This window comes from Trachypithecus francoisi, unplaced genomic scaffold (genome assembly GCF_009764315.1).
Source record: "Trachypithecus francoisi isolate TF-2019V2 unplaced genomic scaffold, Tfra_2.0 Lachesis_group14, whole genome shotgun sequence".
Classification (NCBI taxonomy): domain Eukaryota; kingdom Metazoa; phylum Chordata; class Mammalia; order Primates; family Cercopithecidae; genus Trachypithecus; species Trachypithecus francoisi.
This window is the reverse complement of record NW_022681459.1, coordinates 28,499,781-28,518,639: the sequence shown is the minus strand read 5'-3', so window position 1 is coordinate 28,518,639 and position 18,859 is coordinate 28,499,781. Positions and strand designations below refer to the sequence as shown.

At 47.4% G+C, this 18,859-nt stretch overlaps 1 protein-coding gene across 4 annotated transcripts in view; it reads right to left on the bottom strand.

Moving 5' to 3' along the window:
• The window catches only part of FAM3B (FAM3 metabolism regulating signaling molecule B), a 63,148-nt gene that overhangs the window by 44,118 nt on the left and 171 nt on the right, over positions 1–18,859 (bottom strand). Inside the window, exons 1-2 of one of the 4 annotated variants that reach the window (XM_033232518.1) lie at positions 8,873–9,387; positions 2,893–3,036 (exon numbers count right to left, since the gene is read on the bottom strand). The exons of 1 other annotated variant lie outside the window; for it this stretch is intronic. In XM_033232518.1, coding sequence (XP_033088409.1) covers positions 2,893–3,036; positions 8,873–8,891 — 163 coding nt within the window. In that variant the 5' untranslated portion in view covers positions 8,892–9,387. Of the gene's footprint in view, positions 1–2,892; positions 3,037–8,872; positions 9,388–18,859 lie in introns of those variants that run through there. 2 more of the 4 variants (XM_033232517.1, XM_033232521.1) reach the window with 2 other exon arrangements.

The window sequence follows — 18,859 nt, the reverse complement described above, 5'->3', positions numbered from 1 at the left end:
CCAATCTAAGTGCCTATCAACTGAAGAGTAGATGTGGTACATATACGCCATGGAATACCACTCAGCTATAAAAAAGAACAAAATAATGTCTTTTGCAGCAACTTGGATGGAACTGGAGACCATTATTCTAAGTGTAGTAATTCAGGAGTGGAAAGCTAGATATTGCATGTTCTTACTTGTAAGTGGGAGCCAAGCCACAGGCATGCAAAGGCATAAGAATGATATCACAGACACTAGAGACTCAGAAGTGGGGATAAGAGGGGGATGAGGGATAACAAACTACATATTGGGTATGACGTATACCACTCAGTAATGGGTACACTGAAATCATAGCCTTCACGTATACAATTCATCCATGTAACCAAAAACCACTGGTACCCCTAAAGCTATTAAAATAAAAATGAATGAATGAATGATATGTAAAAAATTACTGAAAGAGAAAGTAATCCCTTTGAGAGCGTCTTCCATGCCCTCGACACACATATCCTTCACCCATAGCCTAGATGTAATAAGGAAGTGTGATGACAGGCAAGTTCAAGGCAAAAATCTTTTGAAAAATAAAAACACCCAGTCATAGTCAATTCCTATGAAGTTATTTTTTCTCCTTTTTTTTTTGTCATAAAAGGTAATTAATCTGAAAAGAAATGGTTTTTACAGAAGTATTTTACCATTACCCAGTTTTTTATATTTGTGCAAATTGATTTTTTATACTTTATTTTTGTATTAAAAATATACCAACATATCTATTGCAGTGAAATTTTGAAAAGGGAGCAGTCTACTATCAGAGTGTTCCACAGTTTTCCAACATAATTTTAAATAAATCCTTTGAAATTTCACCCCTTCCCAACAGCTAACATTATGATTTGGCTTTTCAGTTTTTCTCTAGTAGACTCTGAGGTTCTTAGAAGTAAAGGATGAACCTTCAAACACGTGCACTCAGACCATGGCCCAGAGAGGGAGGCTGTTACTAAGTATACCTGCTGAATTAATAAATAAATGGACGTTGACAGTAGGCATTTCCTTCGGCAATAATTCAGTCTTTCCCAGAATGTGTATTGTAAAATAAGATTGAAACTAGGGTAAAGAACACAGTCATCAGTGCTACTTGTAGGTACTCTTTCTATGTATAAAGCACAAGGACCTCATTTTCCTTGTTCCTTCCCTGTTCCTGTGACTTTACAACTGGGCCACTGGATGAATGCCTTTGGTCCTGGCCAGAATCTGGCCCTTGTGTAACCACAGCCTGCCCATCTGTGGCTGATCGTGGCCTTGCAGGAATGAGGCCCTGGGGTACAAGAGCTTCTACTGTTTCAAGAGATGCTATAAACATGGAGTTTTATGGGAAATCTCTTGATTTTAAAATATTTGTCCATATTTCATTTGTTTTGCTTTTAGACAAATCTTGTCTCAGGTCTGTCTCTGGGCCCCCAATTTGCAATTCATGTGCTATGGACTGAATAGGTGCCCCCAAAATTCATATGTTGGAACCTAACCCCCAGTGTGCTGGCATTAGGAGGTGGGGACTTTGGCAGGTGAAGCCTTCAGGAATGGGAGTAGTGCCCTTATGAAAGGGGCCTCAGAGACCTCGTTTGGCAGAAGGAGCCGTCTTAGAAGCAGAATGCAGGTACCCCCCAGACAAGAAATCTGTAGGTACCTTGATTTTGAACTTCCCAGCCTCCAACACCGTGAGAAATAAATGTGTTGTTTATAAAGCCCCCAGTCTATGGTATTCTCTTACAGTAACCTGCGTGGACTAAGCCACGATGCTCCCAACCAAACTGGCACACAGCCCTCAGAACCAAGCACAGCCTACTCCCTTGCTTCACTGAGATCGCTTCTCAATTTTCACCTCCTTCTCAGAGGCTTTCCCTGCCCATCCTTCAAATGTGATTGAACAAATGATCAAATCACATTTGTTCATGTGTTAAGCTGTCACCTCCCCTCACTAGGGTCTCAGTGCCAAAGGGACAGGGACCTCCTGTGCATGTCCTCTGTCTCTCCTTAGCTCCTGGACATGCCCAGCACACAGCAGGCTCTCAGAAAAACCCACCTTGATTGTGGGGAAGGACAGAAAGCAGCCATCCTACAGAGAGCTGGGCCTTTCCTAAGCTGATGGTTGAGGGCCTCTGTTCACCGACATACAATGTCTGACCTTTCTTTCACATCTACTCAATGACTCGCTTTTGCTTCCCAAGACATTACAGAAGACTTTCCAACAGCTATTCAGTCTGATAGAAACCTTAAAATGATTCTGGCCGGGCGCGGTGGCTCAAGCCTGTAATCCCAGCACTTTGGGAGGCCGAGACGGGCGGATCACGAGGTCAGGAGATCGAGACCATCTCTGGCTAACACGGTGAAACCCCGTCTCTACTAAAAATACAAAAAGCTAGCCGGGCGAGGTGGCGGCGCCTGTAGTCCCAGCTACTCGGGAGGCTGAGGCAGGAGAATGGTGTGAACCCGGGAGGTGGAGCTTGCAGTAAGCTGAGATCTGGCCACTGCACTCCAGCCTGGGTGACAGAGCGAGACTCCGTCTCAAAAAAAAAAAAAAAAAAAAAAAAAAAAATGATTCTGGAGTGCAGAACCTGGACTCTCCCGTGCTTCCCATGGGAGGAAGCCAAGATCTGGGCGGAAAGAGCACAGTTCAAGGTCAGGCTGCAGGTTTGTGCTGGTAACCAGAGGCCACACTGTTCTAGTCTCACATGGGGTCAGCAGCGGCGCATGCCTTGGAATGGTGTAGGACCTAAATGAATAACTGCAAAATACTTCTCTCCTCCTCCTTCCTGATATAAAGCCATCAGGACCCCCCAGGCCGCAAGCTGGGGCAGAAACCACCACTCCTCCCTCTGCACACAAGCCATGAAGGCAGCCGCCCGCCCCGAGCACGGCACTCACCTTTGAGGACAGGCCTCTCCCCGATGCTGTGGATGCTATAGGCAGCACTGGACAGGGGTGCATCTGGGATGAGCTCTGCGAGTAGGTACCCCGAATACCAGGCACACAAGGAGGCAAGGACCAGGAACACCACCTTGAGCGGGCCTGCAGAGAGGACACCAAGCAGCTGCTGTGAAGGACTTGGTGGTGGCCCCGGCCCTTGGCTCTCCCCATCCCTCCTGTGGCTTTTCATCCCGGCCCAGTGTCAGGGGACTGAGCTACAGGCAAGGTGGGAGGCGGTGTCAGGGCCTTCAAAGTAGACAGTATCAGAGAATACAAACAAGACAGGAATGCTTTCAAGGGCAAGTTGTATTTGTTGTTGGTTTGGGTCTTAAGTGCTTCCTGGAATGCTAATGCCAAAACAGCTAATCAAGCACCTTGTGAACCAGCATGCCCAACGTGAACCTGAAAAAACAAAGTGGCTCATTCCCCTTGTGAGACACAACTGGATTTGAGCATTGCTCCTGCAATTACACTGAAACTTCAGGGGTAAAGCTCTGTCTCTTTTGTTTATTTCCATATCACCAGCACTGGGAATAGTAGCTGACGCCAGCAAGCATGCAACGGATTCCTGCTGGATCGAGGCCTGGTCACGTAACACTGGGGAAAAGTCCCCAAACCTGTTCTATCATTGCAGATGTGCCTGCTGGGCCAGTCAAGGTTCCCAAAGACAGAAAGTCCCTGGAGATATATTTCCGGTTGATTGGCAACAATATCTTATTTCTCTTGTTTGATGTGAGCAGCACAATTTCCAAGGAAAAGACATTGATCTCCTCCTGGGTCACCAGAGGCCTGGGGGGCAGCTCTCTGTCTTTTCATAGGCAACCCATGGCCTAGGCTTTTAGAATTTGCTCCCTAAATACAACATAGATCAGAACTCATTCCGCAGTTCACTTACCCGGATTGCTACCATGCAGGGATGACCACAGGCCCTGAGTAGGATGGGTCTGGTGTATGTGCCTAATGCATTTAAGTATGTGCTAATAGGTACAGTCCTAAGAAGTAAGAGAAGGAAGGAAGAAGGGAGAGAGACAGGGAGGAAAGAAGAAAGGAAGTGAAGGGGAAATGAGGAAAGGAGGAAAAAGGAAAGGAAGAGAAGGGAATGTCGAGTCTGAAGGGCCCAACAATGGGCCCCACCCCTCCACCCACCCAGGGTGCAGCTCTGGACCTCAGCTGGACTTCCAGCACCTAGAGATCGTCCTTTCCTTCTCAGGAACGCAGCTGTCCCCAGCCCATGCACTGGCTGTACTGCACCAAGGCAGCGTGTGCTTGTGCTTGGAGGCCCAGCGCTTCAGCAGAGGGAGCCATGGGGATGGAACGAGATGTTTCTGGTTAGCCTTGGGGTTTTGTTTTGTTTTGCTTTTTTGAGTGCATATTTCAACACCATTTTTAAATTTTGAATTTCCAAACTGCTAAGATTGTTAGACAAGTAAGCATAGGTGGTTTCCTCTGGGGAGAGGCCCAAGGCAGTGTGATGAGTGCAGTTTCTAGGACTGGAGGGGCATCTCAAAGTAGTTAAACCAGACACAGAAAACAAAATGAGACAGGTGTGAGCTTGCAGGTCCCTCTCCTGCAGCAGCGCCAACGGCTGTGCTCAGCCACCTGTGGGCGCTACATTCCCGGCTTACTCCTCTGCAACAGTGGTCTCTGCCTAGAGGGTGCTCTTCCCTATGCAGCCCAGCCACAGCGCCCACACAGATGCTACAGACGCCTCCCTCCAGGGCCACGCAGCATGCCTGGGACACTGTGGGTCACTGATGTTCCAGAAAATTCTGTTGGATGAACACAGAGTGCAGAGTGGGCTATGACAACAGCGGTGACAAAGGCAAGGGCCGTCCCCTGTATCCTGTGCATGTGGGTCACAGCTGGACTATTTCATCCAAGTGTTGTATTTGAAGAAGGAAACTGGCTAAACAGACAATGTTCAGGAGCTCTTCTAGACAACATGCCACACCTGAGATCCTGAGCAACAAGCTGCTGTTTAGCTTGGAGTAGGCTGAAAAGGAACATTATCTACCTTTTGAATGTGTAACAAGCAGCTACACAAAGGAAGAGGTAACTATTTGTTCAGCGGAACAAAAACAAATAGGTGGACATGACAGAGAAGAAAATGGGGAATAAATAAGCCAAGTGCCCTCACAAGAAGAAGGGTAGCTAGCCCATGGCGGGTCCTGGTGTGGCAGGGAGCTCTCTTCCGGGACACTTTTCAGGACTCCCAGGAAGACTAGAGAGTATCTGTGCTTTGGGTGAGGGGCGCATCCAGTGGCCTCTAGGTTGGGGACAGTCTAGATTACAACATGCACCTGGCTGGGAGAAGCCATGACCTAGAGTCCTAGAGTCCGGAGGCAGATCCAGCCGCTGGCACTGGGATCGGCACATCATCAGAAGATGGGTGATAAGCTGGACCAGCAGCCTGTACTCAGGTCTAGCACAAAGTCACAGAAGTATCCCAGCCACGAGAGAGAGGGCAGGACGTAGTAGCCAGGAGGTGACAGACAAAATCCAGGCAGGCAGCATCATTTCCTCAGGCTGCTGTAACAAACTAACACAAACCGGGAGGCTTCAACAATAGACATTTAGGCTGGGCTCAATGGCTCACGCCTGTAATCCCAGCACTTTGGGAGGCCAAGGTGGAGGGATGGCTTGATCTCAGGAGTTTGAGACCATCCTGGGCAACATAATGAGACCCCATGTCTACAGAAAAATTTTAAAAGAATAGTCAGGTGTGGTGGTGCAGACCTGTAGTCCCAATTACTCAGGAGGCTGAGGCAGGATTGCCTGAGCCCAGAACTTTGAGGTTGCAGGCAGCTACAACTGCAATATTACACTCCAGCCTGGGTGACAGCAAGACATCATCTCTTACAAAAAAAAAAATTGAAATTGAAATTTATTTTCTCAAGATTCTGGAGGCTGGAAGTCCAAGATCAAGGTTCCTCTGAGCCTCTCTCCTTGGACTGTGGATGGTGTCTTCTCTCTGTGTCCTCACAGGGCCTCTGTGTGTGTCCTCATCTCCTCCTTATAAGGTCACCAATCAGATTGGATCAAGGCTCACCCTGATGACCTCATTATACCTGAAATACCTCTTTAACGACCCTATCTCCAGATCCAGTCGCATTCTGAGATACTGGGCAGGGATTAGGACGACAACATGTAAATGGGGTTGGGGAGTTGTGCGGGGAGGCACAATTCAGCCCCAACATAGCACCGGGTGAGCTGTGGCACAGCCTCTCTGTGGGTTGAACATTAGCAATCAGAGCTCAGTCCTGGGAGTGAAAGCAGGATGGGCAGGAGCCAAGGCAGCCTGTCAAGACAGAGGCTCAGACACCGAGCAGCAGGGAAGAATCAGCCCCTAAGCTGGGACACACTTGGGAAGAAGAAAGCTTGGGAGCCCAGGGCTTCTACTAAGACAACTCCCAGAGCCCCAGTGGGCCTGCCCCAATGGGAGGAGACCCAGCAGCTTCAGAGGCGGGGCAGGAAATACAGAGTCCAGGAACACTTCTGTGATTTTGTAACCAGGATCCTGCCTTTCCCGGAAACATAATAAAGTCATCATTAGCTAATGGAAATGTCTTCCACTGTGCTTGCTGAGCAGCAGACAGGATGAGTGAGTGTTAGAGCAAAGGCTGTTCTTAGCACAGGAGGAAAGCCAGTGAACTTTCTCCTAAGAGACTCACCTCTAGTGTGTCTGCCTCTGTGTGAATGTGTGTGGGTGCACGTGCACGTGTCCCAGCCAATCCCCACTCTCAGATCCACAGGGGTCTCAGGAGCGCCCTGTCTGCTTCACTTAAGAGCCAGAAACTGGGGGCAGTGGCTCACACCTGTTACCTCAGCATTTTGGAAAGCCGAGGAGCCCAGGAGTTCAACTTGAGGCCAGGAGTTCAAGACCAGCCTAGGCAACATAGCAAGACCCCATCTCTACAAAAAGTTTAAAAAAATTAGCTGGGCATGGTGGCATGTGCCTGTACTCTCAGCTACTCAGGAGGCTGAGGCAGGAGGATTACCTGAACCTACGAGTTCAAGGCTGCAGTGAGCTACGATCGCTCCATTGCACTTCAGTCTGGGCTACAGAGCAAGACCCTGTCTGTAAACAATAAACATCTAAAAAGTGCCAGAAAGAAAGTAATCCTGAAACCAAATGGATATGACACCGGGTTACAGGTAGGAGGATTTTAGGGCTCTCCCCCTCCCTCCAATCCAAGGGCCACCTAAAAAGGATAATCTCAGACCCTAGGATCCACTTCTGTTGATGGGATTTCCTTCAACCTGTATGAGGACAGGGAAGCTGCTGTCACTGCTCCCTTGCCAACATGTATTCAGATCACCTCACCATGAAGGCCACACCCACACCTTTTGTACTTGAGAGGCCAGGATTGCTGAGGGTGGATGGTCCGTATTTTGGGACTCACTGTCTTTGGGATCCCAGGCTTTGCTGGCCTCAGTGTCCACTGTCATCACTGTCCTGGGCACTGGGCAGGAGGGCTTTTTGGCAGAAGGGCTAGGAAGGGCCACTCTGAAACACCACAGCAGGTGTGCAGCATAACCCGCCTTGACTGTCCATACGCCAATGCCCATTTCAAGGCATTAAGATACCCACTACCAGGCCCTGCAGGTGAAGGCATGGTGGCAGCTCAACTTGCTCCTTCCATTCAGTCTGAATGTCCCTCCTGGGAACGTCTGCCTGGAGCAAACCCAGCACTGGACAGAAGCGTCCAGGACAACGCCCACCCCAAGAATGTCTCCTGATCTTTAGTTCATAAAATCAAAAGTGGGGGAAAGCAATGTAATCATATTCAGTATTGTCTGTAAGTCACCAGGAAAAAATAATTATACAATACAGAAATAATGGAAAACACTCTTCCAGAATAGCTATAATGAAAGTTGGTGCCCTAAGGAAGGAGATACATACCTCTCCTACAATCTACACAAGTTATCAAAAACAGTGTCATTCATAGTTTTTAAGCAAAATATGAATATTTTACACAAAGCAAAAACCTTAAAATGCGGCTTTCCTACATTTGGGAATGGTGCAGAAAAGACAGCATTTAGAACTTGCTGGAGTGTGATCACCACCAGAATGCCGGTGCTGGCAGGAATGGCGATGGTTTAGTCCAACACCCTCACCAGAGGACCTGAGATCCCTGACCAGGAAGTGATCTACCAAAGAGGCCCAGAGAACTTCCCACTTCTGAACCTTCCAGCCAGGCTGCGTCACTCCAGGAGGAATCCATATTCTTCAGATTATAGGAGGAGACCCGCAAAACCAATTAGAAAGGGCATGTGTGACAGAGGCCAGGGCAGTGGACACCAGGACCCGAGATGGCCTGTGACAGGAAAGTGACAGAGGACTGAGGCACAGCTAAGACAGACTGCAAGAAACGGCGATGACTGGTCAAAATAATGGGTTTCTCCTTTCCTTTTTCCTATTTTTCCAAATCGTCTACAGTGTCAAGTCGTTTGAAAAATGGGGAAAAAAAAAACAGCTTTATCAACTGGCAGCGGCCAGCCCCTACCTGGCGTGCGAGGTCAGGGGCGCAGGCAGGCATGTACCCTCTCCAGAAAGGAGAAGCGTAGGGAGCCCGGGAGGGGTGCGGGGCTGTGCCTGGGCTCCCCTCCAACTTACTTTCCAAGTAAAATGTTACAATGTTACATTCCAGGTTCCTCTCCTACCCCATGCACCCCGGCTGGGGCGGCAGGAACAGGCCGGGCGAGCGCGGGGAAACAAGGTCGGGGAACCCTGCTAGAAACCACCGCTGTTCGGGAGTCCCCTCTGGAATCGCTTCCCGTGTTCCTGATCCCAGGTCTAAGACTAGCCTCAGCGCCAAGCGCCAGCTCTCACCCTTTTGCTCAGTTTGGAGGGTCCCAGGCAGGGCCAGGAAGCGACCCTTCCCCCGGTGTCCTCCTTCCCGCCCCTATCCCCGCCCTGAGGCGGGGGCGCACTCACCGCTGACCAACGGGCGCATCTTCCAGGTACCGCTCCACTCCTGGCCCTGGCGGCAGCTCCCAGGCGACAGCAGCCAGCGGAGCCCCGGGTCAGGAAGGCAAGGGGCGGGCGGCGGTCGTGTCAGGCAGGGGCGGGCCAGCTGGGTGCGCGGCCAGTCGGGCAAATGGCAGGTGCAGGTGCGGACCCGGCAGGTGCGCGGGGCGGGCGTGGGAGGGGCAGGTGCGCTGGGCTGTGCCCGGGAGCTCTGAGGTCGCCGGCGGAGGGGGGCTGCTTTCCTGGCCGGGCTGACCCCGGGCCAGGGCTGATCTGACCGGAGAAGCCCAGCAGGATTGAGCTCTGAAGGGAGGAAACGGCGCCACTTGATACTTCCGCCCCCTAGGCTCCCATTTAATGTCTCCCAAGAGGAAAGGAAAGCATGACCCAAACGACAAAGCAGAGGCCCAGCCAAGTTCGCAGTCCATGTCCACTGTCTGAGGCCATCGGACTTCTTCCCTTCCTCCAGAACAGTCGCAGCCTAGCCCAGCCCAGCCCAGCAGGCGCCCCACCTCTTTTCTCTTTTACTGCCAGGATGATGAATTCATTCTGGGAAAGTGAAGCAAGGGCCATGTCCAGCCCCTCTGGCCATAGCACAGGTCTGCAAGTCCTCCTTTATATGATATGATGTCCACAGTATCTACATATGATTATAGCAGCAAACCATATACAACCAAACATTCCATCTACAGGAAAATGGAGGAACAAATTTTGGTCTATTCATGTGGAGTACAACTCAGCAAACAAACAAAAAACCATGCCCCACTGACAAGGGCAACAACATGATGACTCTCAAATGCGACATGCATACATACTGTATGATGAGGTTGAAGAATGGATCAAATTCATCTGTGGTGACAGAAGTCAGAACAGTGGTTTCCCCTGAGTGCAGATGCACAGTGGTGTTGAGTAAGGCGGAGCAAGGGAAACTTTCTGGAGCAACAGAAAGTCGTGTTTGTCTTGGTGAATATCCAAGAATTCTACATTAAAAAGTTACAGAGCTATATACATCAAGGATTTGTGTATTTTACTGCATATAAATTACACTTCAATAAAACATGCTATCTAAAAAAGAAAAAACAAATGGTTCAAGATGACAGAGCCAATCAGGGGAGTGGACCTTTGCACGTCATTGTCACTTGAAGGTACATTCATAGCTCTGTCTGGTCAACATGGTCAAGTGCCATTTCAGGCCTAGAGTGGCCTCGGGAAGCCTGCTTTCAGCTCTGATTTGCTGAGCATACTTCAGGCTGCCCCACCTCCTTCAGAAGGACTAGGATGAAAAATCTGTGGTTCCAACAGTGTGGGGTCTGCACTTCCCCACTACACTCTGTCCTGCCCTTCCTTAAAGGCCTCCTCTAAGCCTTGCTTCTTCTCTGCCCCACTCCCATTGGCCAACACAGGCCTCTGGTCATTCCAAACTCTCCAGCCACCCCTCAGCTCCTGAGAGGCTGGACCATGTGCCTCTGTGGCTTGGGAACATCGAGTCATCACCATGTAGATGCAGCACAGTCAGATGTAGACATCATTCACACACACGCACACTCTCACACACACAGTGAGACCCAGAATGGCTTCTTCTGCTTCATAATTTATATGTTCAGGTCTTCATTTGCCTTTCCTCAGACTCACATACCGAATTGCACGTGCTTTTCTTTTTAAATGTTAAGATATTGGGCTTAATGTTTTATTTCTTTCATATCCTCTCATAGGGCTTTGCATTCAGTGATCATTCAATTTATACTACAGCCCAGCAGGTCTCAAGGTGCAGCTCAGGGACTCCTGGGATCCATGAGACCCTAGAGGGAGTTTGAAAGGTCAAAACTTAATACGAAGACCCCAGCTGCACTTTTTGTTCTCATCCTTTCAGAATTCTACAGTGCACCATTCAGCTGTGCACGGGGAAGGTCTGTGTGACTCAGTGAACCAGCACTTTCCAAATGATGGATGTATAATAATCATTATACAAAAGTATATACATATATACAATCATTAGAGTGGGAAAGATTCATTCAAAGTGCCAGATAGAGCAATTAATTTTAACATGACAGTGTAAAACTACCATGCATCAAGTTTTGGTACAGTATCAAATAATAATATCCACAATGACATGGTTTGGCTGTGTCCCCACCCAAATCTCACCTTGTACCTCCCATAATTCCCACATGTTGCGGGAGGGACTCAGTGAAAGATTGAATCGTGGGGGCAGGTCTTCCCTGTGCTGTTCTCATGCTAGTGAATGGGTCTCAAGAGATCTGATGGTTTTAAAAATGGGAGTTCCTCTGCACAAGCCCTCTCTTTGCCTGCTGCCACCTACATAAGATGTGACTTGCTCCTCCTTGTCTTCCACCATGATTGTGAGGCCTCCCCAGCCATGTGAAACTGCAAATCCAATAAACCTCTTTCTTTTGTAAATTGCCCAATCTCAGGTATGTCTTTATCAGCAGTGTGAAAATGGACTAATACACACAATTATCTGAAAAGGGTATTAAGATACTCCTCACTGTTTCAACTATGTATCTGTGTGAAACTAGGTTTTTCTCCATACCTACAACGAAAACAACATATTGCAACAGACTGAATGCAAAAGGAGCCCTGAGAATCCAGCTGTCTTCTCTTAAGGACATTAAAGAGATTTGCAAAAATGTAAAACAATGTCATTCTTCTCACTAGATATTTTGTTTTGGAAAATAAAACTGTTCTTCATAAAACTATTAACGTTAACAGGCAATGGTTGTATTGTTTTTATTTCTAAGTGAATTAATAAATTAAAAATTTGTCGCTTTTTTTTTTTTTTAATACAGGGTCTCACTCTGTCACCCAGGCTGGAGTGAGGTGACACTGATCATAGTTCACTGCAGCTTCAATCTCCCAGGCTCAGTGCGATCCTCCCACCTCAGCCTCCTGAGTAGCTGGAATCACAGGTGTGTGCCACCACACCCAACTACTTTGTGTGTGTGTGTCTATGTGTGTATATATATATATATATATTTGTAGAGAGAGGGTTTTGTCATGTTGCTCCTCACTTTTAACTTTGAATGCAGTAAATATCAATTGCTGAAACTTCATAAACAAAAGCTCTTTGGGCTCCTCTGTCACTTTTAAGTGTATAAAGGGGTCCTGAGAAAAAAATGTTTGAGAACCACTGCTTTAGACTGCCTGGCTGAAACACGGAGCAGGTCCATTAGAAACTAAAAGGACAAATAACCTAGGTTTAGAGTCAGACTTGGGTGTCAATCAAGGTTCCTCACCAAACTAGCAGATTTGGAACAACTCATTTCATACTTTTTAAACTCAGATTTTTAAAAAAATATGTGAAATGGGGAAAATAATATCCTTTTAGGAACTGTTGAGATTAAATGGGAAAACACAAACATGCCAGCAGGCACTTACGCAGCCACCATTACTTATGCAGCTGCCCTTCAACCTGCAGGGCTGGGAGCAGCCAGGCTTGCTGAGCCAGGGGTGACATTATCCAGAATCAGGGCCAGCTGACCAACTATGTGGAAAGCAAGAGGCTCTCTGTGTCCCAGCATGCACCCTGGGAGAGCCAGAGGATGGTGCAGGGCTGATTCTTCAGAGCTCTTCCAACCTGGGAGAAGCGCGTGTTCATTTTGGAAGGGCCAGAAACCCAGACAGAGCACCTTAGTGGAAGTACAAGTCCTAGTTAAATTCAATTCAATCAGCCAGATGTGGATGAAGCACCTACTAGATCTCAGGCAATGTGTAAGCTTCAGAGATGCATCAGTGCGCAAAAGTGACACAGATGTGGAACTTGTGCCACTCACATTCTAGTACAAAGATACAGAAAATGAGGCAGCAGCTCACAGGGTCCCTAGGGAGGACTGACCTGAGGATGGGAGCAGTAAGAGTGGAAAACCCACAAAGGGCAGAGGACAGACAGTGACCCTACAGGTTCTTGTGCGTGACCAAAAGAGTGTGCATGATCATGTGGTGCCACCAAGAGGAACTGGTGATATGGGACTGGGGTAGGGTGAGGCTCATTGTGAACACAGCCATGGAGAGCCAGGGTCATGACTGGCAGGGCAGCGGAGAGACCACAGGCTTCTCCTGGAGCAAGAGGACCAAGAGACAAGGAAGATGCTGAGGCTGAAGAAGGCTGACTTTGGGTAGAAACTCCCACCCACCTTTCTGAATCATAGCTCTGCTGGTCGCTTCCCTGCAGCACCAGGTTGGGAGGATGAGAAACCGAGAGACCCGTGAACTCTGGCTTGGCAGAAGGCTTAGCCTAGATAAAAATTTCTGAGTCTGAACGGGGTCAGAGGAGGCAGGCAAAGGTGAACTGAGCTCTCCTGAAAGAGGGAAAGCCACCATTTTGGGTTGCTCCCCTTTTGTTCTGGGGAACAAAAGAAAGAGGGAGGGCCACCATTTGGGGTTGCTCCCCTTTTGTTCTGGGAAACAATCTGGGTGGACCCGGTGGTAATGCAAAGGTCCAGTTCCCAAGCCTGACGGTAGCTGGCACTGGGACGTGACTATTGCCCTCAGGAAGGACAGCCATTAAATGTTCAGGGCAATGTGTCCAAGCTTCTAAACTGGTTTTGTTGGTTCTGCTGGTAAAACTGCTACTTACAGACTGTTTCCCCTGTGAATCTCCTGAAGGTGCCAGATGTGTCTGTGCAGAAAATCCATGGCCCTCATTTGGAAAGGTGTGAGTTCACACTCTTAGCTGCAGCAATGCCCCCTGAAACATACACTGCAGGTTTTGGGAAGAATCCAAAGTTTTAGATGGTTTGATCTGCCACTGTGACTGGGGATGTGTATATCCTGCAGTTCCATGTGTCCCTTAGTTCCAAGTGTCCCTTACGGCTTTTCTGCATCATTGTGTTGCTCGTAGCCAGCATGGGGGGACAGGAAGAAGCGGAAGCAGAACTCAAGCCTAGCAAGGAAGAGACCCTGGCACATGGGTGACCCACTGTGGGAAGGAAAGGCAACCAACTCTCATGAACTTGAGTGACACGGAAGTAAGAAAACAGCTCCAAGGGGAGGCTGAAGCTATTATTGTCCATTTGTCAGGAAAGGAGACTCCAGTTAGAGTCCAGCTGGAAAAGAGGTTTTGACCAAAATAAGAATATAAATCAGTACTATAGTTTACAGGATCATCTACGTAGCTAGTCTTGAGGGTGGATGATGCTATGTGCTCACTTGAGCAGTATGGAAATCCCTGGCCACTCTGTCTTTTACCCATTAGGCTACTGAAGTGCACAGTCTGTGAGCAGCCCAACGCCACTCAGCTAGAGCCTGGGTCTCCTAAGTTGAGACCCTGCATCAGAGTCTTCTTGGTTCCAGTAACACATCCCATGCTTCCTCTTGTGAAGATGAATCCAAACTGAGAGGTCACCAGGTCAAGGGCAAGGGAAGATCCACATGCTTGTGCTGACCTCCCAGAGTCTGTGTGATCCTGCCACCACTTCTCTTCCTCCTTGTCCCAATCCTACGCCTGTGACCTGATGACCATTTCACTGTTTATTTATACCTTGCCTGGACTGTAAGATATGTGAAAAACCGAGGCTGGAAGATCACCTAAGGTCAGGAGTTTAAGACCAGCCTGACCAGCATGGAGAAACCCCGTCTCTACTAAAAATACAAAATTAGCAAGGCTTGGGGGTGCATGCTACTCGGGAGGCTGGGGCAGGAGAATCGCTTGAACCCCGGAGGTGGAGGTTGCAGTGAGCCAAGATCGTGCCATTGCACTCCAGCCTGGGCAACAAGAGCGAAACTCCATCTCAAAAAAAAAGAAAGAAAAGAAAACAAAAACAAAAACCAACACTCAAAAGACCGGCACCCAAACTTGTTGCCTTTGCTCCTGCTTTTCACTCTTGATAAAGCCATTTCTGCTGGTGGCAGCTGCACAGTTTGGAGGAAGAGCATGGAAATTGGATGAGCCCAACCCAGAACCTCTACTTCTGCCCTCAGGGGCTGGGTGGTTTGGGGCATGCCATTTAACCTCTCTGAGCCTGGCTTCACCTACACAACAGGGACAGTGACACCCATCTCATAGCGTGGTTGTGGGGATTCAGTGAGAAAATGGAGAGAAGGTGACTTGAATAATCCTGGATGCAAGTGAGGCATCCCGTAAGTGGTCACTATGGTTGTTATATTAACGGGTTCTTTTATCTTTCACTGTCATAAGACATCAAGAGAGAACTAGCTAAATTTCAGTGTTGATTTAGAAACAACTTATGTAAGGGATTCCAAAAAAAAAAAAAAGAACTATATGACACGCATCCTGAAATACAGGCAAACCTCACTTTATTGTGCTTCACTTCATATGCAGATACTGCATCTTTTACAAAATGAGAGTTCCTGGCAACCCTGCCTACAGTAAGTCTACTGGCGCCATCTTTTTCCAACAGCATGTGCTTACTCCCTGTCTCTGTGGAACATTTTGTTAATTCTGGCAATACTTCAAACATTCTCAGCATTATCAGATATGGTATGGGGATCTGTGATCACCCATCTTTGAGGTTACTATTGTGACTATTTTTGGGGTGCCATGATCAGTGTCCACAGAAGACAGTGAACTTCATCTATGCATGTGTGTGCGCTTTGGCTGCTCCACTAACCAGCTGTTCCCCATCTCTCTCCCTCTCCTTGAGCCTCTCTGTTCCCTGAGATACAACAATATTGAATTAGATTAATTAATAACACTACAATGGCCTCTAATCATTCAAGTGAAACAGTCACACATATTTCTCTTTAAATCAAAAGTTAGAAATGATTAAGCTTAGTGAGGAAGGCATATTAAAAGCTAATAGAGGCCACAAGCCAGGCCTCTTGTGCCAAACAGTTAGCAAAGTTATAAACACAAAGGAAAGTTTTTAAAGGATATGATAAGTGCCACCCCAGTGAAAAAAGAAATCATCAGAAAGTGAAATAGCCCTATTGATATGGATAAAGTTTTATTGCTCTGGGTAAAATATCAAACAAACCACAATATTCCCTCAAGACAAAGCTTAATCCAGAGCAGGGTCCTAACTTTCTTCAATTCTGTGAAAGCTGAAAGGTGCAGAAGCTGCAGAAGAAAAGTTGCAGAGCTGGGAGGGGCTGGTTCATGAGGTTGAAGAAAATAAGCCATCTCCCTAACATAAAAGTGAAAGGTAAGGCAGCAAGTGCCAATGAAGAAGATCTAGCTAAGATCACTGATAAAGGCGGTTACACTAACAAACTTTCAGTGTAGACAAACAGTCTTATATTGGAAGAAGGTGCCTTCTGGGACTTTCATAGTTAAAGAAAAGTCCATGACTGGTTTGAAGTTTCAAAGACAGGCTAACTCTTTTGTTAGACGCTAATGTAGCTGGTGACTTTAAGTTGACACCAATGCTTACTTTTCCAAAAAGCTTAGGGCCCTTAAGAAATACGTCAAATGGGAAGGAGGAAGGGGGTGAGGGATGAAATACTACCTATTGCATACAATGTACACTATTCAGATGATGAATACACTAAAATCCCAGACTTCCCCACTATGCAATATAACATCCAGGTAACACAATTGCACTTGTACCCCGTAAATCTATAAAAATTACAAAAGAAGTATGCTAAATCTATTGTCTGTGTTCCAGAAATGGAAAAACAAAGCCTGGATGACAGCACATCTGTTTACAGCATGGTTTACTGAATATCTCAAGCCCACTGTTGAGATCTACTGCTTAGAAAAAAAATTTCTTTGAAAACGTTCATTAATACAATGCACCTGGTCACCCAAGAGCTCTGATGGAGACATACAAGGGAATTAATGTCATTTCTGCATCTGCTAACACAACATTCATTCTGCAGCCCTTGGATCAAAGAGTAATTTTGACTTTCAAGTCTTATATTTTAAGAAATACATTTGTAAGAATACAGCCACCATAAAGGGTGATTCCTCTGATGGATCTGGGCAAAGTCAATTGAAAACCTTCTGGAAGGTATTCTGCATTTAAGACGTCATTAAGAACATTTGTGATTCATTGGAGGAGGTCAAAATAAAACATTAAGAGGAGTTTGGAAGAAATAGATGCCAACCCTCATGGATAAGTTTGATGGCTTCAAGACTTCAGTGTAACTTCAGTTAAAGCAGATGTGATGGAAATAAGAGAACTAGCATTAGAAATGGAGCCTGGAGATGTGACTGAATTGCTGCAATCTCATGAGAAAATTTGAACAGATGAGGAGTTGCTTCTTATGACTGAGCAAAATGGGTGGTTTCTTGAGATGGAATCTACTCTTGTGAAGATACTGTGAATATTGTTGAAATGACAACAAAGGATTGAGAATACTTCATAAACTTCGTTGATAGAGTAGTGGCAGAGTTTGGGAGGACTGACTTCAATTTTGAAAGAATTTACACTATGGGTCAAACATTATCAAACAACATTGCATGCTACAGAGAAACCTTTTGTCAATTGATGTGGCAAACTTCATTGTTGTCTTCTTTTAAGAAACTGCCACAGGCACTCTAATCTTCAGCAACCACCACCCTGATCAGTCAGCAGCCATCCACACTGAGGTAAGGCCCTCCACTAGCAAAAAGATTATGATTCTTTGAAGTCTCAGATGAATGTTGGCATTTTTAGCAATAAAGTATTTTAAAATTAAGGTACACATACTGTTTTTTAGACATAATACTATTGCACACTTAATGGAGTAGACATTACTTTTATGTGCACTGGGAAACCAGAATGGTTGTATAACACACTTTATTGTGATACTGGCTTTATTGCAATGGTCTAGAACCAAATCTGCAATATCTCCAAATATGCCTGTATTCCAAGGAAAAAAGTTTTTTCTTTTGTTTGTTTTTGTTGTTGTTGTTTTGCACAAATCCTTTGAGAAAGAAGGCAAAACAAAACAAAAACTCATAGCAGTATATGTATATGACAGAATGTATTTCTGAAATCCATGTGATTCCTAAGTGGGACTGAGTGGCCACGTGTTGGTAGTTTGGGCTGGCATGGGACTGCTCCTTACCCTTTACTGATTCCCATGTCCTCATTCCTCAAGCCAAGGGCATATTGCCTACATCTCTGCATGGAACCCGCAACAATCCCATTTTTTTTCTACCTCCCTGTAAAGTGCTTGAAAACGTCATTCCTCTCTCACACAGCCTGCAGACCTCTACCCACCCGGAGTGTGGTTACAGGAGATGAATGAGGCTCAAGACGGGAAACTCATAATTTTGCACACATTTCCTTTCTGCATTGTTGGAGCAATGAAAATACACATCGTCAAATAAAGGAGGAAAACATGTTGCGGAGGTCACGAAGTTCCGCATGTCATCCCTTCAGTTCCAATCTCTCCCTATGCGCTTCCTTGTTTTGATCCCACTTCCTTCTTGAATCTCAAATTGTCCTCCTTCACTCCAGCAGCTCCTGCCCTTGCTGGCTGACCATAGCATCCACCTAGCTGGTCTCCCCACCCACAGTCACTTCTTTCCAGATGTCTTCCAGCGGCCTCCAGGAACGTTCCTACCGGCCCCAGGTGAAACCCTCCATGGCTCCCAGTTTCCAGGGACAAGCAGGAGGATCCCATCTCCAGGCGTAACCCTCCCCCTGACGTAGGTTCTGGACTACTCTGCTAGGAACGCTGTTCCTGGTCGCCGGTGTGGGGTCAGGGGCCCCTCAGTGCCCAGCCCGCTGCCCACAGGCGGAGATAAGCCAGGAGGCCCTGGGCCAGGGTCTGGGGTCCATGACCAGGCAGCCCCATCTCCTGTCTGAGGATGGGTACAGATGGGTGCCACACTCGGGTCTCCCAGGGGCTGAGAATTAGAGGGGAGTTGGAGGGGTGTCTGCCACTGCCCGCGCAGCCCCAACGGGAGGTGTATGGGCACATGGGAAACCGCGGGCACAGGCAACCTGGGGCCCTTCGAGGGCGACTCCCTCGGGCCGCTCAGGGGCCCAGCTGCGGGCGGCCGCGTCCGGGGGCCCGCCCAGCCGTCCCCTCCCCACGTCAGCCCAG